The 24,046-nt window shown below is 39.6% G+C and overlaps 1 protein-coding gene across 3 annotated transcripts in view; it reads left to right on the plus strand.

Annotated features, from left to right (window-relative positions):
- The window catches only part of rps6ka3b (ribosomal protein S6 kinase, polypeptide 3b), an 85,121-nt gene that overhangs the window by 35,869 nt on the left and 25,206 nt on the right, over nt 1-24,046 (plus strand). For 2 of the 3 annotated variants that reach the window (XM_061964970.1, XM_061964971.1), the window contains 4 exons: nt 22,706-22,822; nt 23,189-23,270; nt 23,379-23,459; nt 23,604-23,683. In XM_061964970.1, coding sequence (XP_061820954.1) covers nt 22,706-22,822; nt 23,189-23,270; nt 23,379-23,459; nt 23,604-23,683 — 360 coding nt within the window. Of the gene's footprint in view, nt 1-16,281; nt 16,451-22,705; nt 22,823-23,188; nt 23,271-23,378; nt 23,460-23,603; nt 23,684-24,046 lie in introns of those variants that run through there. The other variant, XM_061964969.2, reaches the window with a different exon arrangement.

A 24,046-nucleotide genomic window follows, 5' to 3' on the forward strand; every position in this document is an offset into this window, starting at 1 on the left:
TACTTTAGCTATTACTTGTCGTCTATAATAATACTTGTATGTAACCCAGTGTATTTGCCCACCATGAAGGCAATGATTAGTGATTTAGAAGCTGCTGAAGGGACGTAAGCTGCTAGCGCTACATTAGTTTAGTTTAGTTTTATTCTTCTTCTTCGGTCAATGGTCAAGAAAATAAAGAAACAGTTGTACATTCATAGACTGAAAAAGAAAATGTTGCAGACCGAAAGGGTTTAGGCTGAAGTTGAACACTTATTGCGCCTAACCCTATAAACAATGTCAAGTGCACGATGAACTTCCGAAAATGATGAAATGTCCTTTGTACAACATATTATAAATACACATTATGCACAACATAAACACAGTTAAGTTATATACACAGTAAAAAGTTAAACCTTTGCACCAATTATATACAATATACAAACAATTATACTTCCATTATTATTTATTATTGCATGTCGCTGTCAAATGCATCATCACAATATTGCTCTATCGTCGGTCAAATTGATATCATTGATATCGTACATCGTCTATATTGCGCAACCCTACTGGCAACAGGTGGACACAACTCAGTACCTTCTGCCATCTAGTGGGAGATAATTGAATTGTTCTGCTGGTCACACTGGCATGTTAGGACACATATATATTTGTTTGTAGTAAATATTTGCTAATTAACACACCAATGAAGTGAAAGGGGTCATTTCGACGAGTTAAATTTTAGGATGCGTAGCAAAGCCTAGGTATCATGTCCATTGGGAAAGTGTTTTTTGTCATGGAAAGAAGAACTCTAAAATCTCTCAAAAGTGGGGCACAAAAAGTAAGCCAGTTTGTGATCCACCTTTGAGGACGTGAGGATGGCGTTGAATCTGACCCAGAATCTGCTGTGCATGAACAGAGGCTCATTCAGCCAGCGCTTCCACCAACGTGTCCTTTGTGCACGTGCACGCGCGTTACGTGCACGTCGCACTGATTGAGTGTCTGGTTTTTGCCAGCTCCTGAATAAATGATGGCGGCCTGACTGCTCGTGCCCATCAATGTTTCATGCGCTCATCCTCTCCTCCGCTCTCACACTCCACTTTTCTCCCTTCATCTTTTTCCTCCACTCTCCACATCGTTTCTGTTTGCTGCTGACGCAGTAGGTGGCACAGCCACAAAGCAAAGTGCGTGGTCGCAACTCGTCACTCGAAATACGTCCAAAGAAGCATCGCTATTGCTGAGCCGTCTCTCTCTCTCTCTCTCTCTCTCTCTCGGCTTGACAGGTGTGTGTGTGTGTGTGTGTGTGTGTGTGTGTGTGTGTGTGTGTGTGTGTGTGTGTGTGTGTGTGTGTTCTGGCAATGCGTACTTATTGGGGACGTCTTTCTGTTTACAAAGTCACTTTAGGGGACATTTGACGTTATGGGGACCAAAATAAAGGTCCCCTGAAGGGAAACCTGTTTACAAAATCACTGTAGGGGATTTGTTTTGGGGGCTTTTGCAAACTTTTCCAGCTTTTCTTCCCCACTCACAGTGCGACTTTGCTGGGTGGGTTTTGGACATGTCGGGGGCACCCCCGGACTCGGGTGGAACGCGGCGGGACTTGTGGGACTCGAACCTGGGTGTCATTTATGATCATTTTCGGGACTTTTGCCAACTTTTCCAACTTTTCTTCCCCACTCACAGTGCGACTTTGCTGGTTGCGTTTTGGACATGTCGGGGGAACCCCCGGACTCGGGTGGAACGCAACGGGACTTGTGGGACTCGAACCTGGGTGTCATTCTTTATCATTTTCGGGACTTTTGCCAACTTTTCCAACTTTTCTTCCCCACTCACAGTGCGACTTTGCTGGTTGCGTTTTGGACATGAACGCGGCGGAACTTGTGGGACTCGAACCTGGGTGTCATTTCTGATCATTTTCGGGACTTTTGCCCACTTTCCCAACTTTTCTTCCCCACTCACAGTGTGACTTTGCTGGGTGCGTTTTGGATATGTTGGGCACCCCTGGACTCGTGTGGCCGTCTGCAAAAGGTCCCCTGAAGGGGATTTTTTGCTCCCCGCCTGCCCCTGTGACTATGCTGGGTGCGTTTTGCGCATGTTGGGCACCCCAGGACTCACGTGGCCGGCTGCGGGACTTGTGGTACTCAAACCTGGGTTGTTTTTTTTTTACATGTTGGCCGCATTAGGGACATTTGCACTGCTAGCCTACCAGTATAAATGATAAATGGGTTATACTTGTATAGCGCTTTTCTACCTTCAAGGTACTCAAAGGGCTTTGACAGTATTTCCACATTCACCCATTCACACACACATTCACACACTGATGGCGGGAGCTGCCACGCAAGGCGCTAACCAGCAGCCATCAGGAGCAAGGGGTGAAGTGTCTTGCCCAAGGACACAACGGACGTGACTAGGATGGTAGAAGGTGGGGATTGAACCCCAGTAACCAGCAACACTCCGATTTCTGGCACGGCCACTCTACCAACTTCGCCGCGTGCGTGCGTGCGTGCGTGCGTGCGTGCGTGCGTGCGTGCGTGCGTGCGTGCGTGCGTGCGTGCGTGCGTGCGTGCGTGCGTGCGTGCGTGCGTGCGTGCGTGCGTGCGTGCGTGCGTGCGTGCGTGCGTGCGTGCGTGCGTGCGTGCGTTCGTTCTGGCAATGCTTACTTAATGGGGACATGGCTCTGTTTACACAGTCATCTTTAGGGGACCTCTGAGGGTATGGGGACAAAAAAACAGGTCCCTTAAAGGGAAACCTTTTTAAACGATAGTCAGATCCAATCTGAAGATGCCGAAGTGAAAAGTGAAACATTTGTTATCCTGGCATTAATAGTACTGTGATTCTGTATGGTATCCGTCCTTAGTTAAAACTATCGTTTTCCAAAAACAAAATCTGGTTTAGTGTTCCTCAGGATGACATTTTCATACAGCATGATTATAAAACATTATTACCTTAAAGTATGATTCACATTCAGAATTGTCCATCCTTCTATATATGGTAGTTGGAGTTGCAGACAACTTCATTACTGCTAAACAGCAGTTTTCAGTAATGTCACAGAAGATGCAGGATTTGCTTTAACATTTAAGTGGTAAAACTTCCTATAAGAGGACAGCTGTAGTGCTGTATTCTGAGGATCATGTCACATTTCATTTGAACTTCTTTTTTTTTTAAATGGTCCTCAGGAGTCACATACAATTTTGTGTGAATTATGCAAAATGATTTAAATTTGGTCCCCATGAACCATATTAACTCTTTTTTTCCCAGGGTCCCCAGTAAGAATGATCAGCACATTACTTCATCAATCCAGAGATTTAAAGACGTGTATGAGCTAACTGGGCAGTGGACATTTGACCTTTTTTTATGCCTCCACAACCTGTAAAAAGGGTGGTCCCCACAAGTGATGATCAAAAACTTGGTCCCCATTCCAAATGATAACCAGTATGTGTGTCCGTGTGTGTGTGTGTGTGTGTGTGTGTGTGTGTGTGTGTGTGTGTGTGTGTGTGTGTGTGTGTGTGTGTGTGTGTGTGTGTGTGTGTGTGTGTCCGTGTCCGTGTCCGTGTCCGTGTCCGTGTCCGCGTTTGCCAGCATGTTATCTGAGCCACAGGCTTCAAGTGAGCGGAAATGCACTTTCAGCCTCTAACCTGGAAGTCTCAAGTGTGTGTGTGTGTGTGTGTGTGTGTGCGTGCGTGCGTGCGTGTGTGTGTGTGTGTGTGTGCGCGCGTGCATGGTGGCCATCCAGCCTGTTAATTTGATTGCGTAACAGGATTAGAGGCTGCAGATTGTGTGGAATGGAATCCCGGGCAGCTCGATCTCTGATGCTATGCAAAGCCTTGGCACAAACACACGCACACACACACACACACACGCACACAAACACACACACACACACACACACACGTCTATGACATTGACTTGTAAGTTGGTGTAGTTCCCCTGTGTGTCAAGGAGAGCTTTCTAGTAACAATGTCTGGTTGTTTTGTTCAGAGGGGAACTGCACTTATGCATTCTAATTTGTAAAATACAGCATGTACGAGGTGGCTAAGAATGCATTATTCCCTCTAAAAAACAATCAAAAACAGCCAACAATACTCAATGTACATTTTGCGACCTGAATATTAGCCAAGTATTAGCAATGTTGTTATTATAAGCGCTAACCTACTCAGTGGCCTAGTGGTTAGAGTGTCCGTCCTGAGATCGGTAGGTTGTGAGTTCAAATCCCGGCCGAGTCATACCAAAGACTATAAAAATGGGACCCATTACCTCCCTGCTTGGCACTCAGCATCAAGGGTTGGAATTGGGGGTTAAATCACCAAAATGATTCCCGAGCGCGGCCACCGCTGCTGCCCACTGCTCCCCTCACCTCCCAGGGGGTGATCAAGGGTGATGGGTCAAATGCAGAGAATAATTTCGCCACACCTAGTGTGTGTGTGACAATCATTGGTACTTTAACTTTAACTTTAACTTTAACGCAGACAAACCATTTTTAGCGGTGCCGTGATCACAGAGAGCTAACTAGCTTATGCTGCTATATTGACATACTGAGCCGGCGAGCTGCTGCGTCGCCTCTGAGTTGGTGAAAGTTAAGATTATAAATCATGTCTCTCACCTGGATAGTGGAAGGATGTGGACATAAACTGAGAAGTTGGTCATATTTGACATCCAACTTATACCTCAAGATGGCGAGAAAGACTTAAAAAAAACGTTTGTTTTGGGACACTTTTTTTTTTATACCGCCGGTTGTATTATGACTAATTATTAATCAAAACAGGAAGATATAAACATCACATCAGTCGGCATCCCAGTGAGAGCAGATATTGTACAGTAAGTGATTGCTTTATTATAGGGATGTCCGATAATATCGAACTGCCGATATTATTGGCCGATACATGCTTTAAAATGTAATATCGGAAATGATCGGTATCGGTTTAAAAAAGTAAAATTTGTGACTTTTTAAAGCGCCGCTATATACACGGACGTAGGGAGAAGTACAGAGCGCCAATAAACCTTAAAGGCACTGCCTTTGCGTGCCGGCCCAATCACATAATATCTACAGCTTTTCACACACACAAGTGAATGCAATCATGCTTGGTCAACAGCCATACAGGTCACACTCAGGGTGGCCATATAAACAACTTTAACACTGTTACAAATATGCGCCACACTGTGAACCCACACCAAACAAGAATGACAAGCACATTTCGGGAGAACATCCGCACCGTAACACAACATAAACACAACAGAACAAATACCCAGAACCCCTTGCAGCACTAACTCTTCTGGGACGCTACAATATACATCCCCCGCTACCCCCAACCACCCCCGCCCCCCACCTCAAACTCCTCATGCTCTCTCAGGGAGAGCATGTCCTAAATTCCAAGCTGCTGTTTTGAGGCATGTAAAAAAAAAATAATGCACTTTGTGACTTCAATAATAAATATGGCAGTGCCATGTTGGCATTTTTTCCATAACTTGAGTTGATTTATTTTGGAAAACCTTGTTACATTGTTTAATGCATCCAGCGGGGCATCACAACAAAATCAGGCATAATAATGTGTTAATTCCACGACTGTATATATCGGTATCGGTTGATATCGGAATCGGTAATTAAGAGTTGGACAATATCGGAATATCGGCAAAAAAGCCATTATCAGACATCTGTACTTTATTATGTTCGTGGGTTGTATTTATTGTTGAGCATTGAGCAATATTGCTACATGACACTTAGTGTTTCACTAAAGCTAGATCTGTTTAGCACACAGCTTCTAAAACTTGTAGATCATCCTCCTCATATTCAGGCTCAAAAATATACGTTTCTGGATCGTCATTTGTCCCCAAGTAATCTTTGTTGTTTCTCATGAAGTCTCCATGATTAGTAGTAGTAGTGTTGTTGTTGGAGGGAAAAGCGAACGTTGTGATGCGTCTGTGAAAGAGCCTAAAATGAGCAGAATACCTAAATGTTACATGTTTTAATGAATGTGCCTGTTACTACATTACATATATACTTGCAGCCTGTAACGTTGGAGATTTTTAGAGTGCTTTATAGGCGGAATAGAGCTACTCCCATTAGCTCCATTGTTGGCTGACTTTTGTTAATGTTTATTTACGAGTTAGAATGCATAAGAAAAGAAAAACATATGTGTTCTTGTCGTACATAAGGATTGTAAATTATTGGCGAAATTCCCCCAAAAGTGCAGTTCCCTTTTAAAGTTGCATATCATAATTCCATTAACTGTAAAGGGGAACTGCACTTTTTTGGAAATGTTGCCTAGCGTTCACAATCATAAGAGACATAACTACGGATATTTTTTTTTTTTTCATGCATTCTAACTCGTAAATAAAAGTCCGCTTACAGTGGAGCCAATGGGAGCTCCACTAATTCTCCCTTAAAATCAGAAAAATAACCATTCAAAAACCACCAACAATACTCTATTTACATTTCGTGACTTGAATTTTAACCAAGTATTAGTGGTATTGTAAATATAACGCAGACCAACTATTTATAGCGGTGCCGTGATCATGAGCTTGAGTGCCAATGTTGATATGATCGACTGATATGACATGATCAGCTGCTTCCTTGCTTGTCTAACTTTATTCTAGATCATAAATAATGTCCCTGACCTGGATAGTAGACGGACAAGGACGTATTCCGACAAGTTGGTACACTCTGACAGACAATTTAAACCCGGAAATGGCGGGAACGACACGAAAATACGGTTGGTTGCACACCTTTTTTCTTGGCGAGGATTTAGAGTCATTCTTCATCTAAATGGGAATATTTGAACATCCCAGCAGTCGGCATCCTAATGACAGCAGACATTGTACAGTAAGTAGGGATGATGTTTGATAAGAAATTATCGAGGTCAAGCCCACTATCGAATCCTCTTATCGAACCGATTCCTTATCGAGTCCAGATAGGTTGTTGTATATGGAAAAAAACACAATATTTGGTTTAACAAAAGCTCACTTTTATTTTATAAGAAAAAAATCAAATCAAATGAATAAATAAATATTGACTGTTACCCCCCTAAAAAATAAAATAAATAAATATTGACTGTTGTTAGCCAAAGTATATTAAGTGGGATTTTCCAGAAAAACAAATATATACAGTAACACAAAAACAACCTGTCTCTGTGATCACTATAGGTGTATAAATAATAATACAGTGTTAAATAAAATCAGTCCCTTGGGCACAAAACTGAAAATAATACAGCTCTCCAAAAAATGCACTTCTGCTGCTATTGGAACATACTAACTACACACACAGGCAGACAGCTAACAAACAATCCAAGACGTCTAATAAAGTTCCAAAGCAGATTCATCCATTTAGGCTCTTTATTGTTGTCGATCTTGCTTTGTCTTTTCCTATCTTTACTTATGTCTTGCACTGGACTGTTATTTTTTTATTTATTTTTTTAACTGAAATACACACAATGACAAATGTATAAGCTGTGTGATTCAATTAACATACTGAAATATAATACACAATATGTAAATATTAGCTTCACACAAATATACAGTACTATCATCAAACAAATACTTCTGAGTGTTGAAACTATTTCGATGGTGGAAATACACGACTGGCAGCCATTTTAAGTCCTCAAAACATCCATTGAAACAGTGCACAAAAATCGTTTTTCAATAAACATCTTACTATCAAATTTAACCACTTTCCACCTTAATATTGAGTTGCATAAACAAGTTAAACAGTTTACTTACAGACTTATCTTTTCCCAGGCTTGTAAGAGCTAACACAACTTGTCTACTTCTCAATTGCCTCATGAACTGAACTAACACCGTCAACCCGGAAGTGCCCAAACTATTGACGCGTAGTATTTTCATATCGCCACAAGGTGTCAGTAAGAGTCTACAATCAAATGGGCATAACATTGCCCATTTGGGATTCGTTCCCAGGGTTTCGAATAAAGAACCAACGGTTCTCAAAAAGGGATTTGAGTCCATGGAATCGGTTCTTTTCTTATCGAACAACCGGGAGAATCGGTTTCGAACATCATCCCGAACAGTAAGTGATGTTGTATTATGTTTGTTGTCACTCAAAGTCTGCAGTGAGTAATAATCAGTGATGTTGTTGGGAAAAAAAGGCAAAAGTTGTTAAGTGTTTTTGAAATTAATGTGCCACATATGCTTAAAATGATTAACATACGTTGTGAACGTCGCTTTGCTGGGAGGGTTCTCCTGGTGCCGACAGATCTTTCGTGAGCCCGGTAGACAGGTTGGAGCAAGTCTTTTATTTGTCATACACAAGTATGGTTTGCTTTCCAGCAATATATATTTAAGTCTCTGTTCGGTCTCTGGGCGTCTCTCTCTCTCTGTCTCCAACTCCAACAACGTGTCTCGGTCCGGCTGCTGCTAATAACCAATCTATCAATCAATGAATGTTTATTTATATAGCCCTAAATCACAAGTGTCTCAAAGAGCTGCACAAGCCACAACAGCATCCAAAAGAGGCGACAGGTGATTAGATAACCAGCCCCAGCTGGGCAATCTATTCACCTGCCACTGGCTTCGAGGCAGGTCCTTAAACACCCCGCTCCGCGGCAGACCACGCCCCCCTCCACATATGAAAATATTAAATGTTATTGTAAATGTGCCTGTTACTACGTTACATATATACTTACATCATGTATATAAAAGCTTAATGGAAGTGTTAGGGTGTTTTTAAGGGCTTTATAGTCAGAATAGAGCAACTACTTTAGGCTCCATTGTAAGTGGACTTTTGATCGCATTTGTTATAGTTAGAAGGCATTAAAAAAATGCATCCGTCCCATAATGATTGGAAACGATAGGCAAAATTCCCCCAAAAGTGTACTTACTTACTTACTTACTTACTTAATTCTCTTCGTCCCTGACGGGACATTAGTCCTCGACGATCTGCCTCCATCTGGACCTGTCTTGAGCAACATGCTGTGCCTCGCCCCAGGTTAGGTTCATCTCCTTCAGCTCAGCTGTCACCGTACGCCACCACGTGTTCTTGGGCCGGATTTGCTTCCTTTTCCCAGGTGGAGCCCAACGTAGTGCGATCTTGGGGATGCGGTCTTGGTACATCCCCAGAACATGCCCAAGCCATTGGAATCGGCGGCATTTGATCTCTAGCACCACACTGTTGAACTTGGTCTTCTTGTATAGATGTGCATTGGATATTTTCTCGGGCCAAAAGATTCGACAGAGTTTCCTGAGGCATCCATTGTGGAAGGCTTCGACTTTTTTCATGTCGTAGGATGTTACTCGCCAGCACTCCGAGCCGTACAACAATACAGATTTTACATTATTGTTGTAAAGTCGGACCTTTGTTCTTAAGCTATGTTGCTTGGACTTCCAGATGGTGTGTAGCCTAGCAAAAGCACCCTGTGCCTTTCCGTGTCTTGCTCTAATGTCCTTTTGTGCAGAGTTGTCCTTATTGACGAGACTTCCCAGATAGGTAAAGTTCTCAACATAGTCGAGAGCGTGTCCATTCACTGTGGTTGGTACATCTGAAGTGGCTTCGAGGCCGGTCCTTACACACCCGGCTACGCAGCAGGCCCGCAGACCACGCCCCCCTCCACATACGTAAATATTAAATGTTATTGTAAATGTGCCTGTTACTACGTTACATATATACCTACATCATGTATATAAAAGCTTAATGGAAGTGTTTGGGTGTTTTTAAGGGCTTTATAGGCAGAATAGAGCGACTACCTTAGGTTCCATTGTAAGTGGACTTTTGATCGCATTTGTTTAATAGTTAGAATGCATTACAAAAATGCATCCGTCCCATAATGATTGTAAACGAGAGGCAAAATTCCCCCAAAAGTGTAGTTCCCATTTAAAGCTGCATATTATAGCATTTTTCATCAAGTGTCAGATGTTCCAAAATAGTCTGTTTTAAAGTATATTGTCCAAAATCCAGTATAGATGCTGGAATTGGGATTTAGGTTACCTTCACACTGCAGTTCGATTCCCTAACGGAGGTGATGCTTGTTTCACGTTTGGTGTTCATTACTTGTTAAAACATTGTTAAAAATCCACTTTTTCGTAACCTTTATATATTGTGTACAGTGTTTATTTTGGGACCAACAGAAGAAGTGTGACTTACGGTTTGTCTCTCTGTTATTTGCTCTTTGTTCCCGTCCATGTTGTGGCTGCCCTCCATGGCGTGACTGGAAATGTCCTCACACACGGAGGGCGACAACAGGTGGAGGTAACCAAAGAAATGTCACACAGCACTCGCATTGTGCAAAGTGTGCGTGTGTGTGTGTGTGTGAGTGTGTGTGTGTGTGAGTGTGAGTGTATGTGAGACAGGTGGGGGAATTTGGACATGGAGGCTTTGGACGGGTCCAAATTGTGTGGTCGTTTCCTTGAGAACCCCAGTGATGATGCAATAGAGTGAGATTGTCAGTAAAAGTTCTGTACCGGATTAGAGGAAGGGGAGGGGCTGCGGGGTTCTTGTAGTCGTGGTTTGCTGTCATTGGTCAGCGTGTGTGTTGAGAGGGGGTCTCCAGGACACCTGATGGAAACTTTGGATGGAAGGTTACAGCTGTGGGTCAGCGGACGAGGGGAGTGAGGTCAGTGTGGGGAATCCCACTCCCTCCACACACACACACACACACACACACACACACAGCTGCTCTTACTGCGGGTATCCCCTCACTCTGACTCACACGGCAGTCACTCGCTGTCACAGCTTCGCCACAAGCAAGTCGCACTCCCGCCTGCGCCGTGTTTTGACATGACGGTCGACACCAAGCCTCCGTGCCTGTGCGCCCTCGACGGCCTCCTGCGGGCGCTGAGGGCTCGACTGAAAGCGCTCCGTCACTCGCTGTTGCCCCCCAGGAGGGACGGTAGCCCCGGGACGGCGGGCCGCATGAGGAGGGGGGGGATGTTTGGCTGTCTGGGATCAACACCCCGCAGCTGGACTGTGAGTTGTCAACATGCACGCCATGTAGTGTGATGGTTCTGGTTAGGGATGATGTTTGATAAGAAATTATCGAGTTCGAGCCCATTATCGAATCCTTTTATCGAACCGATTCCTTATCGATTCTCTTATCGATTCCAGATAGGTTGTTGTATATGGGAAAAAAACACAATATTTGGTTTAACAAAAGCTCACTTTTATTTTATAAGAAAAAAATAGAATAAAATAAATATTGACTGTTACTCCCCACAAAAAAAAAGAAAAAGAAAAAAATTGACTGTTGTTACCCAAAATATATAAAGTGGGATTTTTCAGAAAAACAAATGTATACAGTAACACAAAAACGACCTGTCTCTGTGATCACTATAGGTGTATAAATAATAATATAGTGTTAAATAAAATCAGTCCCTTGGGCACAAAACTGAAAATAATACAGCTCTCCAAAAAGTGCACTTCTGCTGCTATTGGAACATACTAACTACACACACTATGACACTAAGAACACCACAGTCATCAATCAACAATTCTTCTTCCCTTACATGAGAGCGAAGCCTGGCAATAATTGCATATTGCCTGTTCTGCCCTCACTATACGTGTTGAGGTTATACAGCTTGGCAGACAGCTAACAAACAAACTGAGCTGGCTTTTTTTTTTTTTATACCGTAAAACAACTTTGGTACCGTTTTTCCATTTTCAGTAATACACTATAAAAACAACAACAACCATTGATTTTAGGGCCAAAAATTGGCAGCTCAGTTGCATGAATTTTACCATAAAAACAGTGGTACTATTTCCATTCCATTCACAGTACCGGTAATATGCAAAATAAAAAACACCACACATTTTATGGTAGAATTCTGGCGACTGAGCTGCCAGATTTTTACAGCGCAAGTAAAAAACATATAATAAACAAATAGATGGGCAATTATGTGATATGAGGCGAAACCGTATACTGGTACATTTATATTTATTTATACACATATATATTCACTGTTACAAGCAGCCCTCTGAGGGCAGACATAACTGCAATGTCCACCTCAATGAAAACAAATTTGATACCTCTGCTTTACATGTCCCAATGAAGTAGGAAGAAGCAAAGCTTATATTTAATCCTACCCCTTTTCCAATTCTAACACATACTCACTTCCTGTTCTCATTTTCTAACACAATTTCCATCACTGAATGGATTTCTAAACAGAAATAGAAACAATTCTCTTATAATAGTTAAGTCAGTTAGGATTTACATAATGAGATGAATATCTCATTTTCAATAAATTCACCACATTTATTAAAATTCTTCTTCTTTGTACTTTAGCACTTTTAGTTTGAACAGCCTCTTAAACAGGATCATATCAGTACATTGTTTGACTTCTTTGCTCCCTCATAGTGATACACTAAAGGTTTGAAGTGTTGTACGTGCATGCAAATATTTTACGTTAGAATTTTCTCCAGGATTATATTTTTTCTCTTTTGTTGACAATAATTGTGGTTGAAGTTTTTCGCAAAAGCATGATGGAAATACTTTTTTCCGTGGGGTGCCAATGCAGGACAACTAGTGTAGACGGGTTGTCTTGGTCTTGCTTCCGATCGGTCGTCCATTGTCGAGCGAGGCAGAACCGCCGCACCGGGCCGTCTTGCGGGACCCTTCCCCGCAGTAGAGGCCGACCCGCAGGCTCGGAGATACCCACATGAACAATGTTGTGACGTTGCCTTTGAGCGATCACTCGCTGCCTTCGTCTTCGATTGGCATCACGGCAACAGCAGTGGCTGCAATATCTTCCTCAAAGTGCAGTTTCGCGGGATGACATTTTACGAGAATTACGGCTCATGACGCAAAACTCCCTTTAATGGAAACACCTACAAGTCGCAAATGTACTTTATCGAAATTTTTGAAATATTGATTATATTTTTGTACTCGCTTCTATAAGCAGTAGTTCATCCTCCGTATATTCAGCCTCAAAAAGATAGGGTTGTGTATCGTCCTTTGTCCAAAAATAGTCGTCTTCGTTGTCCGTTACCAAGTCTGCCATGATTAGAACACATTTGGGTTTGTTTCCGGATGTAGGTACACACACATGTTGCCGGAAGTCGGAAGTGCGCTGCTATAGAAATGCTTAAAATGACCAAAATATATTTCAATATTTCATATTGTTATGAAGGTGTCTGTTACTACATTATATATATACTTGCAGTGTGTATATTGTACATATTACATATTGTTATGAAGGTGTCTGTTGCTACATTATATATATACTTGCAGTGTATATATGAAACATATTACATATTGTTATGCCCGAATGCAGCTGAAATAGGCTCCAGCACCCCCCACGACCCTGAACGGGACAAGCGGTAGAAAATGGATGGATGGATTGATGGTGTCTGTTACTACATTATATATATATATACTAGCAGTGTGTATATTGTACATATTACATGTATGTATGTGTGTGTGTTTGTGTGTTTGTGTGTTTCTACTTTTCTTGAGACATCAACAAGGAAAAGTACCTTCCATATGAGGAGGTGTGAACAAGTTAGGACATAAATCATGGTCCCAATACAGAAAACCATTGCATCTAATAGAGAATGTCTCAATTGCACCCCTGGTGGTGAAATCTATCAAAATTTGGGTGGTCCCAAAAAGAAGGGATTTTTCAAATTGACTGTGTGTCGGTTTTAAAAGGGCTCCCCTTCTGGTCAACATATGAAATAACAAGTGTGTGTAACAATTTGAAGTGCGCCCCCCTTTGGCCATAATAAATAACAAAAATTAAATGAATATGTATATAGAGACATACTGTAATAACTTGAAGCAAATAATAAAGATTAACAAACAATTACAAAAAATAAATACATTAATTCAATCAATCCAATCCACTTTATTTATATACCACATTTAAACAACAAAAATGTTTCCAAAGTGCTGCACAACATTATTAAAAACAATATTCAAATATGATCCTACATTAACTGAAAGCAGTCTTTTTCTCACAATGTGTCGACTTCTTTCTTATAAAATTGGGAACAATTTCTCATTCTTTCTTTTTCTGTAATATTGCAGTATTTTCTCGTAAAAATATTACTATTTTAATGTAAAATTATTACTTTTTTTTCGAAATGATGACATTTGTCTTATAAAATTCTGACTTATCACAGTATTGCCATTTTTTAGTTGTTGTAAAATAGTGACATTTAAGTCATAATTTTGGCAAGTGAAATCCCGATTGTTATTATAATATTGCCAAAATTTGAAAGATTTCTTACTTTTGTCGAGTAAAGTTACGACTCTTTTCATAAAATTGCGAAAATTCTAAGCTTTTCTTGTAAAATTGCGACTGTTATTGAGTAAAATTCCTACTTTTATCATAAAATTGCACAAATGTTCTGTTTTTCTTGTAAAACTTTGACTTGCGTTGACTAAAACTACGACTCTTGTTATAATACTGCCAAAATTCTAAGTTTTTCCGGTGAAATTGTGACCTTTTTCTTGTGAAATTCCCACTCATTTTTCACAACAAGCTTTTTTATATTTGCATGGTTTGTATATATTATTAATGTTGTAAATACAAATCTTTATATATCTAGAAAGGGTGGTCCTAAAGAGGCAGGCATTTTTCACAGGTCTCAAGAAGGTAAGAAATACAAGAGTGTGTGTGTGTGTGTGTGTGTGTGTGTGTGTGTGTGTGTGTGTGTGTGTGTGTGTGTGTGTGTGTGTGTGTGTGTGTGTGTGTGTGCGTGTGTGCGTGTGTGTGTGCGTGTGTGTGTGTGTGTTTCTACCCTTCTTGAGACATCAACAAGGAAAAGTACTTTCCATATGAGGAGGTGTGAACAAGTTAGGACACAAATCATGGTGCCAATACGGAAAACCATTGCATCTAATAGAGAATGTCTCAATTGCACCCCTGGTGGTGAAATCTATCAAAATTTGGGTGGTCCCAAAAAGAAGGGATTTTTCAAATTGACTGTGTGTCGGTTTTAAAAGGGCTCCCCTTCTGGTCAACATATGAAATAACAAGTGTGTGTAACAATTTGAAGTGCGCCCCCCTTTGGCCATAATAAATAACAAGAATTAAATGAATATGTATATAGAGACATACTGTGATAACTTGAAGCAAATAATAAAGATTAACAAACAATTACAAAAAATAAATACATTAATTCATTAATTCAATCAATCCAATCCACTTTATTTATATAGCACATTTAAACAACAAAAATGTTTCCAAAGTGCTGCACAACATTATTAAAAACAATATTCAAATATTATCCTACATTAACTGAAAGCAGTCTTTTTCTCACAATGTGTCGACTTCTTTCTTATAAAATTGGGAACAATTTCTCATTCTTTCTTTTTCTGTAATATTGCAGTATTTTCTCGTAAAAATATTACTATTTTAATGTAAAATTATTACTTTTTTTTTCGAAATAATGACATTTGTCTTATAAAATTCTGACTTATCACAATATTGCCATTTTTTTAGTTGTTGTAAAATAGTGACATTTAAGTCATAATTTTGGCAAGTGAAATCCCGATTGTTATTATAATATTGCCAAAATTTGAAAGATTTCTTACTAAATTGTGACTTTTGTCGAGTAAAGTTACGACTCTTTTCATAAAATTGCGAAAATTTTAAGCATTTCTTGTAAAATTGCGACTGTTTTTGAGTAAAATTCCTACTTTTATCATAAAATTTCTTGACTAAAACTACGACTCTTTTTATAATACTGCCAAAATTCTAAGTTTTTCCGGTGAAATTGTGACCTTTTTCTTGCGAAATTCCAACTCATTTTTCACAACAAGCTTTTTTATATTTGCATGGTTTGTATATATTATTAATGTTGTAAATACAAATTTTTATATATCTAGAAAGGGTGGTCCTAAAGAGGCAGGCATTTTTCACAGGTCTCAAGAAGGTAAGAAATACAGGAGTGTGTGTGTGTTCAGAGCGCAGGTGCTGGCTTTGCACTTTTAATCCCGTGATTAAGAGGTGCGACATGAGCATCCTGTCGCTCCGGCTCTGATCCGCCATCTGTGATCTGACTCACACACACGTTCATTTAAAATGTCAACATTCTTCAAGTCCTCAGTATTTCCAGTCTATTCCTGCAAGCTTGCTACAGTGTAAAATGTGTTAGCCCCCTTATCTAATGTCATCATAGTTACCTGCGGGCATCCACGGAGTCTGCTACAGTACACCAATGAGTTTTGCTGCTAAATGTCCATGCAGTTGAAACATTGTTGTAACTTGCGTAGTGTTATGTCCTGGTGTTGCTGATTTGAATTCCCTAGAAGGCCAAAACGCACGTGCCAGGGTGACTAACGCAGCAAGAGAGAAGTGTTGAAATGAAGACCGAAGTGGTGAGAAAGGAGGCGGGAACGCGGGATGGGAGGGAGTTGAAGATGTGTCTGAGTAATATCAAGCGAGAGGAGAAGAAGAAGTGTCAGGAATGATCAAAAGCCGGCGGCGCTTGGTCCGGACGCCCAGCATGTTGTCACCGCCGAGCCTGCGACGCACTCCGGACTACAGGATCCATCATGCACTGGCAGTCTGCAGGTCGTCCACCTGGGATGTCCAGGTATGATGGAGGACGTAGACAGGATGCGGGGGACCATGATGGGGGTTGAAAGTATCAGACTGAACGCCATCATTAGTCACACTGGTACAGCACAAAGCAGGTACCGGGGGTGGCTCCATGACAACCGTGCATGCGTGTGGTTGTTAGCCAGTGTGTGCATGACAAATGTAGAGGAAGCCTGTTCAACCTGTCGTCGGCTAATGGCGTCGCGCTGTGGTTTCGCTTGATTTCCAGGAATCCTTTCTCCAACAAACCGTAGCAGCTGGAATGTGACTCAGTATTGTGTAGATCCCTGCCAAGACTAAACCATTCTCAACAACTGTCTTATAAGTTTCACTCCAAAAAAAGGGAACTGCTCTCTTTCTGGAATTTTGCCTTTTGTTGAAAATCATTTTGAGAGACAAGAACACACATTTATTGTTTGGAGGTGCGGTGGGTTAAAGATTATAAATAAAATGCTTGGGAAAATGTGGCTAATGAGAGTCACCGTTGTAGCCTTCAAAGTCCTCTAAAATAACTTCAAAATTCTTCATCAACAGTTTGTATACACACTGCAAGTATATATATAATGTAGTAACAGACACCTTCATAACAATATGTAATATGTACAATATACACACTGCAAGTATATATATAATGTAGTAACAGATACCTTAATAACAATATGTAATATGTACAATATACACACTGCAAGTATATATATAATGTAGTAACAGACACCTTCATAACAATATGTAATATGTACAATATGTACACTGTAAGTATATATATATAAAATGTAGTAACAGACACCTTCATAACAATATGTTTTATATACACACTGCAAGTATAAATATAATGTAGGGCTGCTGCAACTAATCGATTAAATCGATTGAAATCGATTATAAAAATAGTTGGCGATTAATTTAGTCATCGATTCGTTGGATCTATATGCTATGCGCATGCGCAGAGGCAATACTTTTTTTTTTTTTAATCTTTTTTTTTTTTTATAAACCATTATTTATAAACTGCAACATGTACAAACAGCTGAGAAACAATAATCAAAATAAGTATGGTGCCAGTATGCGGTTTTTTTCCCATTAAAATACTGGAAAGGATAGAAATTTAGTTTGTCTCTTTTATCCGATTATTAAACGATTAATCAAAGTAATGATCGACAGATTAATCAATTATCAAATTAATCGTTAGTTGCAGCCCTAATATAATGTAGTAACAGACACCTTTATAACAATATGTAATGTGTTTTATATTCACACTGCAAGTATATAAAAATGTAGTAACAGACACCTTCATAACAATATATAATATGTACAATATACACACTGCAAGTATATATATAATGTAGTAACAGATACTTTAATTATAATATGTAATATGTACAATATGCACACTGTAAGTATGTATATAATGTAGTAACAGACACCTTCATAACAATATATAATATGTACAATATATACACTGAAAGTATATAAATAATGTAGTAACAGATCCCTTAATAACAATATGTAATATGTACAATATGCACATTGTAAGTATATATATATATATATATATATATATATATATATATATATATATATATATATATAATGTAGTACCAGACACCTTCATAACAATATGTTTTATATACACACTGCAAGTATATATATAATGTAGTACCAGACACCTTCATAACAATATGTTTTATATACACACTGCAAGTATATATATAATGTAGTAACAGACACCTTCATAAGAATATGTAATGTGTTTTATATACACACTGCAAGTATATATATAATGTAGTAACAGACACCTTCATAACAATATATAGTATGTTTTATATACACACTGCAAGTATATATATAATGTAGTAACAGACACCTTCATAACAATATGTAATGTGTTTTATATACACACTGCAAGTATATATATAATGTAGTAACAGACACCTTCATAACAATATGTAATGTGTTTTATATACACACTGCAAGTATATATATAAAGTTGTAACAGACACCTTCATAACAATTTGTAATATGTACAATATACACACTGCAAGTATATATATATATATAATGTAGTAATAGACACCTTCATAACAGGATGTAATATGCACAATACACACACTGCAAGTATATATATAATGTAGTGACAGACCCCATCATAAAAATATGTAATGTGTTCAATATTTACTGTATTTTGGTCATTTTATGCATTGCCGGAAGTGGTTTCCCCTGGTTTTCCCTGGTTTCCAAAGCAGCACACTTCCGACTTCTGGCAACAAATGTGTGTACCTACTTCCAGAAACAAACTCAAGTGTGTTGTAATCTTGGCAGATTGACCAGTAAACATTTTTGATCGACTAATTCAGGACTAATGGATGCAAAGCACACGGTTTGTAGTGCAGAACTTTTTGAAGCATGATACTGATAAAGCATGTTACACGCGACACCGAGCCAGCTACTATTTGACTGTAGCTTGTTTACTTTAAATGCAGTCAGTAGTGTGTGAATGTGTTCAATGGCATTAGTTATAGTAGTGGTGTTCCTCAAGGTTCCATCTTGGGGGTGAGTTTTTCCTTGCCCGTATGTGGGCTTTGTACCGAGGATGTCGTTGTGGCTTGTGCAGCCCTTTGAGACACTTGTGATTTAGGGCTATATAAATAAAGATTGATTGATTGATTGATTGATCTTAGGTCCTTTCTTTTTCATCATTTGAGCTATTCAACTGGTGGCTCGCGAGTGCAGTTAAAAAAAAATTCTTGCAGCATATTCCGAAAAACACTAAAGTGCTGTCATAACCATGATCTTTGACTTGTTTTTTTGCAAAAGGTCCTTCAAAACAGCAGAGCGCTCTTGACAAAATTAATAGACCAAAACCAAAAGTCTACTGTAGAAGACGCTTGTTCTCTAGAATATACAGAATAAGACAAATAGTCAAGGAAGAAGTCCGGCGCCCCGGTCCTTAGCCTTCTGGAAATGTGGCCCCCAAAACAATTTAGTTGAATATCTCTGATCTAGAGGGTCCCTGTACCACAAAGTCCACAATGCAAGCAGACTTTAACGACCAAAAGTGTGAATACATTCCTTGTGCACCACCACTCAAAATGTTTATTGTTTTGCAACAAACTAGGGTGCTCCAAACCTAACCCCGCTTTTCCTGCTTGGAGAAGGTGATTAAAAAAATAACCAAATCTGGTCATGTGACCTGGTCCTGCAGCAATCCGGTGTTCTCATATTAGACCAGGCAAGTCAAACTAGTTTACATTGAGGACCACATCGCAGTCGTGGCTGCCATCAGAAGGCCACTTGTAACAGCGAATAATGTATGAATTTGCCTCTGGATTTTATTATTAATTATTAGGGCTGCGAATCTTTGGGTGTCCCACGATTTGATTCAATATCGATTCTTGGGGTCACGATTCGATTATAAATCGATTTTTTTCGATTCAACACGATTCTCGATTCAAAAACGACATTTTTCCGATTCAAAAGGATTCTCTATTCATTCAATACATAGGATTTCAGCAGGATCTACCCCAGTCTGCTGACATGCAAGCAGAGTAGTAGATTTTTGTAAAAAGCTTTTATAATTGTAAAGGACAATGTTTTATCAACTGATTGCAATAATGTAAATTTGTTTTAACTATTAAATGAACCAAAAATATGACTTATTTTATCTTTGTTAAAATATTGGACACAGTGTGTTGTCAAGCTTATGAGATGCAATGCAAGTGTAAGCCACTGTGACACTATTGTTCTTTTATATAAATGTCTAATGATAATGTCAATGAGGGATTTTTAATCACTGCTATGTGGAAATTGTAACTAATATTGATACTGTTGTTGATAATATTCATTTTTGTTTCACTACTTTTGGTTTGTTCTGTGTCGTGTGTGTGTCTCCTCTCAATTGCTCTGTTTATTGCAGTTCTGAGTGTTGCTGGGTCGGGTTTGGATTTGAAATTGGATTGCATTGTTATGGTATTGATGTGTATTGTTTTGTTGGATTGATTAATTTAAAAAAAATAAAAATAAAAAATGTAATTAAAAAATAAATTTAAAAAAATCGATTTTTTAAAAATGAGAATCGATTCTGAATCGCACAACGTGAGAATCGCGATTCGAATTCGAATCGATTTTTTCCCACACCCCTATTAATTATATAAATTGTTTTAAGTATACTGTCGATTTTACAGTAAAAACCTTACATTTACAAAATTTTACTGTAAAGTATAGTGTTTTTTTAATTTTTTACAACATTTTACGATAAATTGAAAAACAGTACTACTGTTTTTTTGAGGGGGTTTTACGGAAAAGGCTGGCAGCTTAGTTGCCAGAATTTTTGTGTTAAATTGACACTGGTTTTTACAACATTGTATTGGTAATGGAAAAAGTTCTTTTTTTATTCTGGCAACTTCGCTGCCAGTTTTTCTGCCGTAAAAACAAATGTACCGTTTTCCATTTACAGTAGTACACCGTTAAAAACGCAATTTTACAGTAAAAATATGGCAGCTCAGTCAACAAAATTTTAATGCCAACATTTTTTAGTTTTTTTCATTTACAGTAGTAAAGAACACCGTAATATTTATTGTCATTTTTATTAATTTGATGGGTAGTTTGCTGTCAAATCGTAAGTCAAGCAGATATTTAAGTATTTATTTTTATTTAGACAAAAAATTTTTGGAAATTATGATAGCATACTGTAAGCATCAAGGGTACGAATTGGGGGTTAAATCACCAAAATGATTCTCGGGCGCAGCCACCGCTGCTGCCCACTGCTCCCCTCACCTCCGAGGAAGTGATCAAGGGTGATGGGTCAAATGCAGAGAATAATTTCGACAATCATTGGCACTTTAACTTTAACTTAATATTTGTTGCAATATTGGATACTGTTAACGTTTAAAAGGTTTGCAATTTCAAGCAGTACATACCGTATTTTTCGGACTATAAGTTGCAGTTTTTTTCATAGTTTGGCCGGGGGTGCGACTTATCCTCAGGAGCGACTTATGTGTGAAATTATTAACACATTACCGTAAAATATCAAATAATATTATTTAGCTCATTCACGTAAGAGACTAGACCAGTGGTTCTTAACCTAGGTTCGATCGAACCCTAGGGGTTCGGTGAGTCGGCCTCAGGGGTTCGGCGAAGGTAAAGACACATCCGACTTATCGTGTAAATAAAAACTTCTCCCTATCGGCGTATTATGGATACCCCCAAACAATGTTCCCTCTAATTTTCCAACTAATTTGCAGGTTTTTTGATTGATTGATAGAAACTTTTACTAGTAGATTGCAAAGGAAGAGAATACATTTTTTGAAACAGTACAGTTTACACAGTACAGCACATATTACGTACAATTGACCACTAAATGGTAACACCCGAATAAGTTTTTCAACTTGTTTAAGTCGGGGTCCACGTTAATCAATTCATGGTAATGTGTGTAAGGTGTGTAATTTGTTGTGAGTTCATGCACTGTGTTGGTTTTGTTCTTTGAACAAGGTGATGTTCATGCACGGTTCATTTTGTGCACCAGTTAAAAAAAACATGACTTTTTCTTGAATTTGAAAAAAAAAAAAAACATTTTATTTTTCACTAAAGAAGGGTTCGATGAATGCGCATATGAAACTGGTGGGGTTCGGTACCTCCAACAAGGTTAAGAACCACTGGACTAGACGTATAAGATTTCATGGGATTTAGCGATTAGGAGTGACAGATTGTTTGGTAAACGTATAGCATGTTCTATATGTTATAGTTATTTGAATGACTCTTACCATAATATGTTACGTTAACATACCAGGCACCTTCTCAGTTGGTTATTTATGCCACATATAACATACACTTATTCAGCCTGTTGTTCACTATTTTTTATTTATTTTAAATTGCCTTTCAAATGTCTATTCTTGGTGTTGGCTTTTATCAAATACATTTCCCCAAAAAATGCGACTTATATATGTTTTTTTCCTTCTTTATTATGCATTTTTGGCCGGTGCGACTTATACTCCGGGGCGACTTATACTCCGAAAAATACGTTATGTTTTTTCTGTCAAACTGAAAACAATCAATTTATTTAGTGTAAGTACTTTATTGACACATATCATTTCCAGGTGTTTGCGGGCCAGACAAAATGATGTCGCAGGCCAGATCTGGCCCTCGGGCCTTGAGTTTGACACCTGTGAATTAGACATCATTGAGGCGGCAGCAGCTCCCGAACCTGAGCGGTTTGGTGTTAGTGCTCCACAAACAATAAGAAGATGTGTGTGTGTTACAGGATGACGTGCCCATCAAGGAGATCACCATCACTCACCTCGTGAAGGAGGGATGCGAGAAGGCCGACCCTCGCCAGTTCGAGCTGCGCAAAGTCCTGGGACAAGGCTCCTTTGGCAAGGTGTGTGTGTGTGTGTGTGTGTGTGTGTGTGTGTGTGTGTGTGTGTGTGTGTGTGTGTGTGTGTGTGTGTGTGTGTGTGTGTGTGTGTGTGTGTGTGTGTGTGTGTGTGTGTGTGTGTGTGTGTGTGTGATTTAGTATGGTATGTGTGTCACCTACGCTGAAATCAGTGCCACTGTTTGAGAGCCTGTTGCCACGGAGATGGCAGGCTGAGAGCCCTCCATACACTTACTGAGTGTCATTGGGTTTATGAATGAGCTATTAGCCCCCCGCCTACCTTGCCGGTTCGTTAATGCACTCCAACACACCGCCTTCACACACACTCACACACGAACTTGGCTACACAAAGTGACTGTGCGTACGGTGTAGGTGTTCCTGGTGAGGAAGATCACGGGTCCCGATGCCGGACAGCTGTACGCCATGAAAGTCCTGAAGAAAGCTACACTGAAAGGTAGGCACGACAGGGTGACAAATGGGGCTCCTCCGCCACTGAAAATAGTCCCTAGTATATTTAACGAGTGTACGAATGTTTTTTAGTGAACTGAGTGTGTGTTTTCAGTGCGTGACAGGGTCAGAACAAAGATGGAGAGAGACATCCTGGTGGAGGTCAACCATCCCTTCATCGTCAAACTGCACTACGGTGAGTCAGCCAATCCCACACCAGAGCGATGAGTCACAGCGCGGCGGTCCGGCCAATCGCAGGCCGTCATTTCCACTTTTAGACTTTCCGACAAGGGAGTGTTCATCCGCCGTCTTCATCTATATCGCTTCCTTTCCCCCACAGCGTTTCAGACAGAGGGCAAGCTCTACTTGATCCTGGACTTCCTGAGAGGGGGAGACCTCTTCACCCGGCTTTCTAAAGAGGTATCACATGTCTACATAATACATATTAATAAACACACACATGCTTTAGTCATCGATGGTTAGTTAGAGGGCACTGTGCTTTATTGGTAAGAAAGTGTGTGTGTGTGTGTGTGTGTGTGTGTGTGTGTGTGTGTGTGTGTGTGTGTGTGTGTGTGTGTGTGTGTGTGTGTGTGTGTGTGTGTGTGTGTGTGTGTGTGTGTGTGTGTGTGTGTGTGTGTGTGTGTGTGTGTGTGTGTGTGTGTGTGTGTGTGTGTACTGTATAAATGTTTGTATGTATATATGTGTGTATGTATATATAAGTGTATGTGTGTGTGTGTGTATATATATATATATATATATACGGTATATATATGTGTGTGTGTA

This window comes from Nerophis lumbriciformis, linkage group LG07 (assembly GCF_033978685.3).
Source record: "Nerophis lumbriciformis linkage group LG07, RoL_Nlum_v2.1, whole genome shotgun sequence".
NCBI classification, from domain to species: Eukaryota; Metazoa; Chordata; class Actinopteri; order Syngnathiformes; family Syngnathidae; genus Nerophis; species Nerophis lumbriciformis.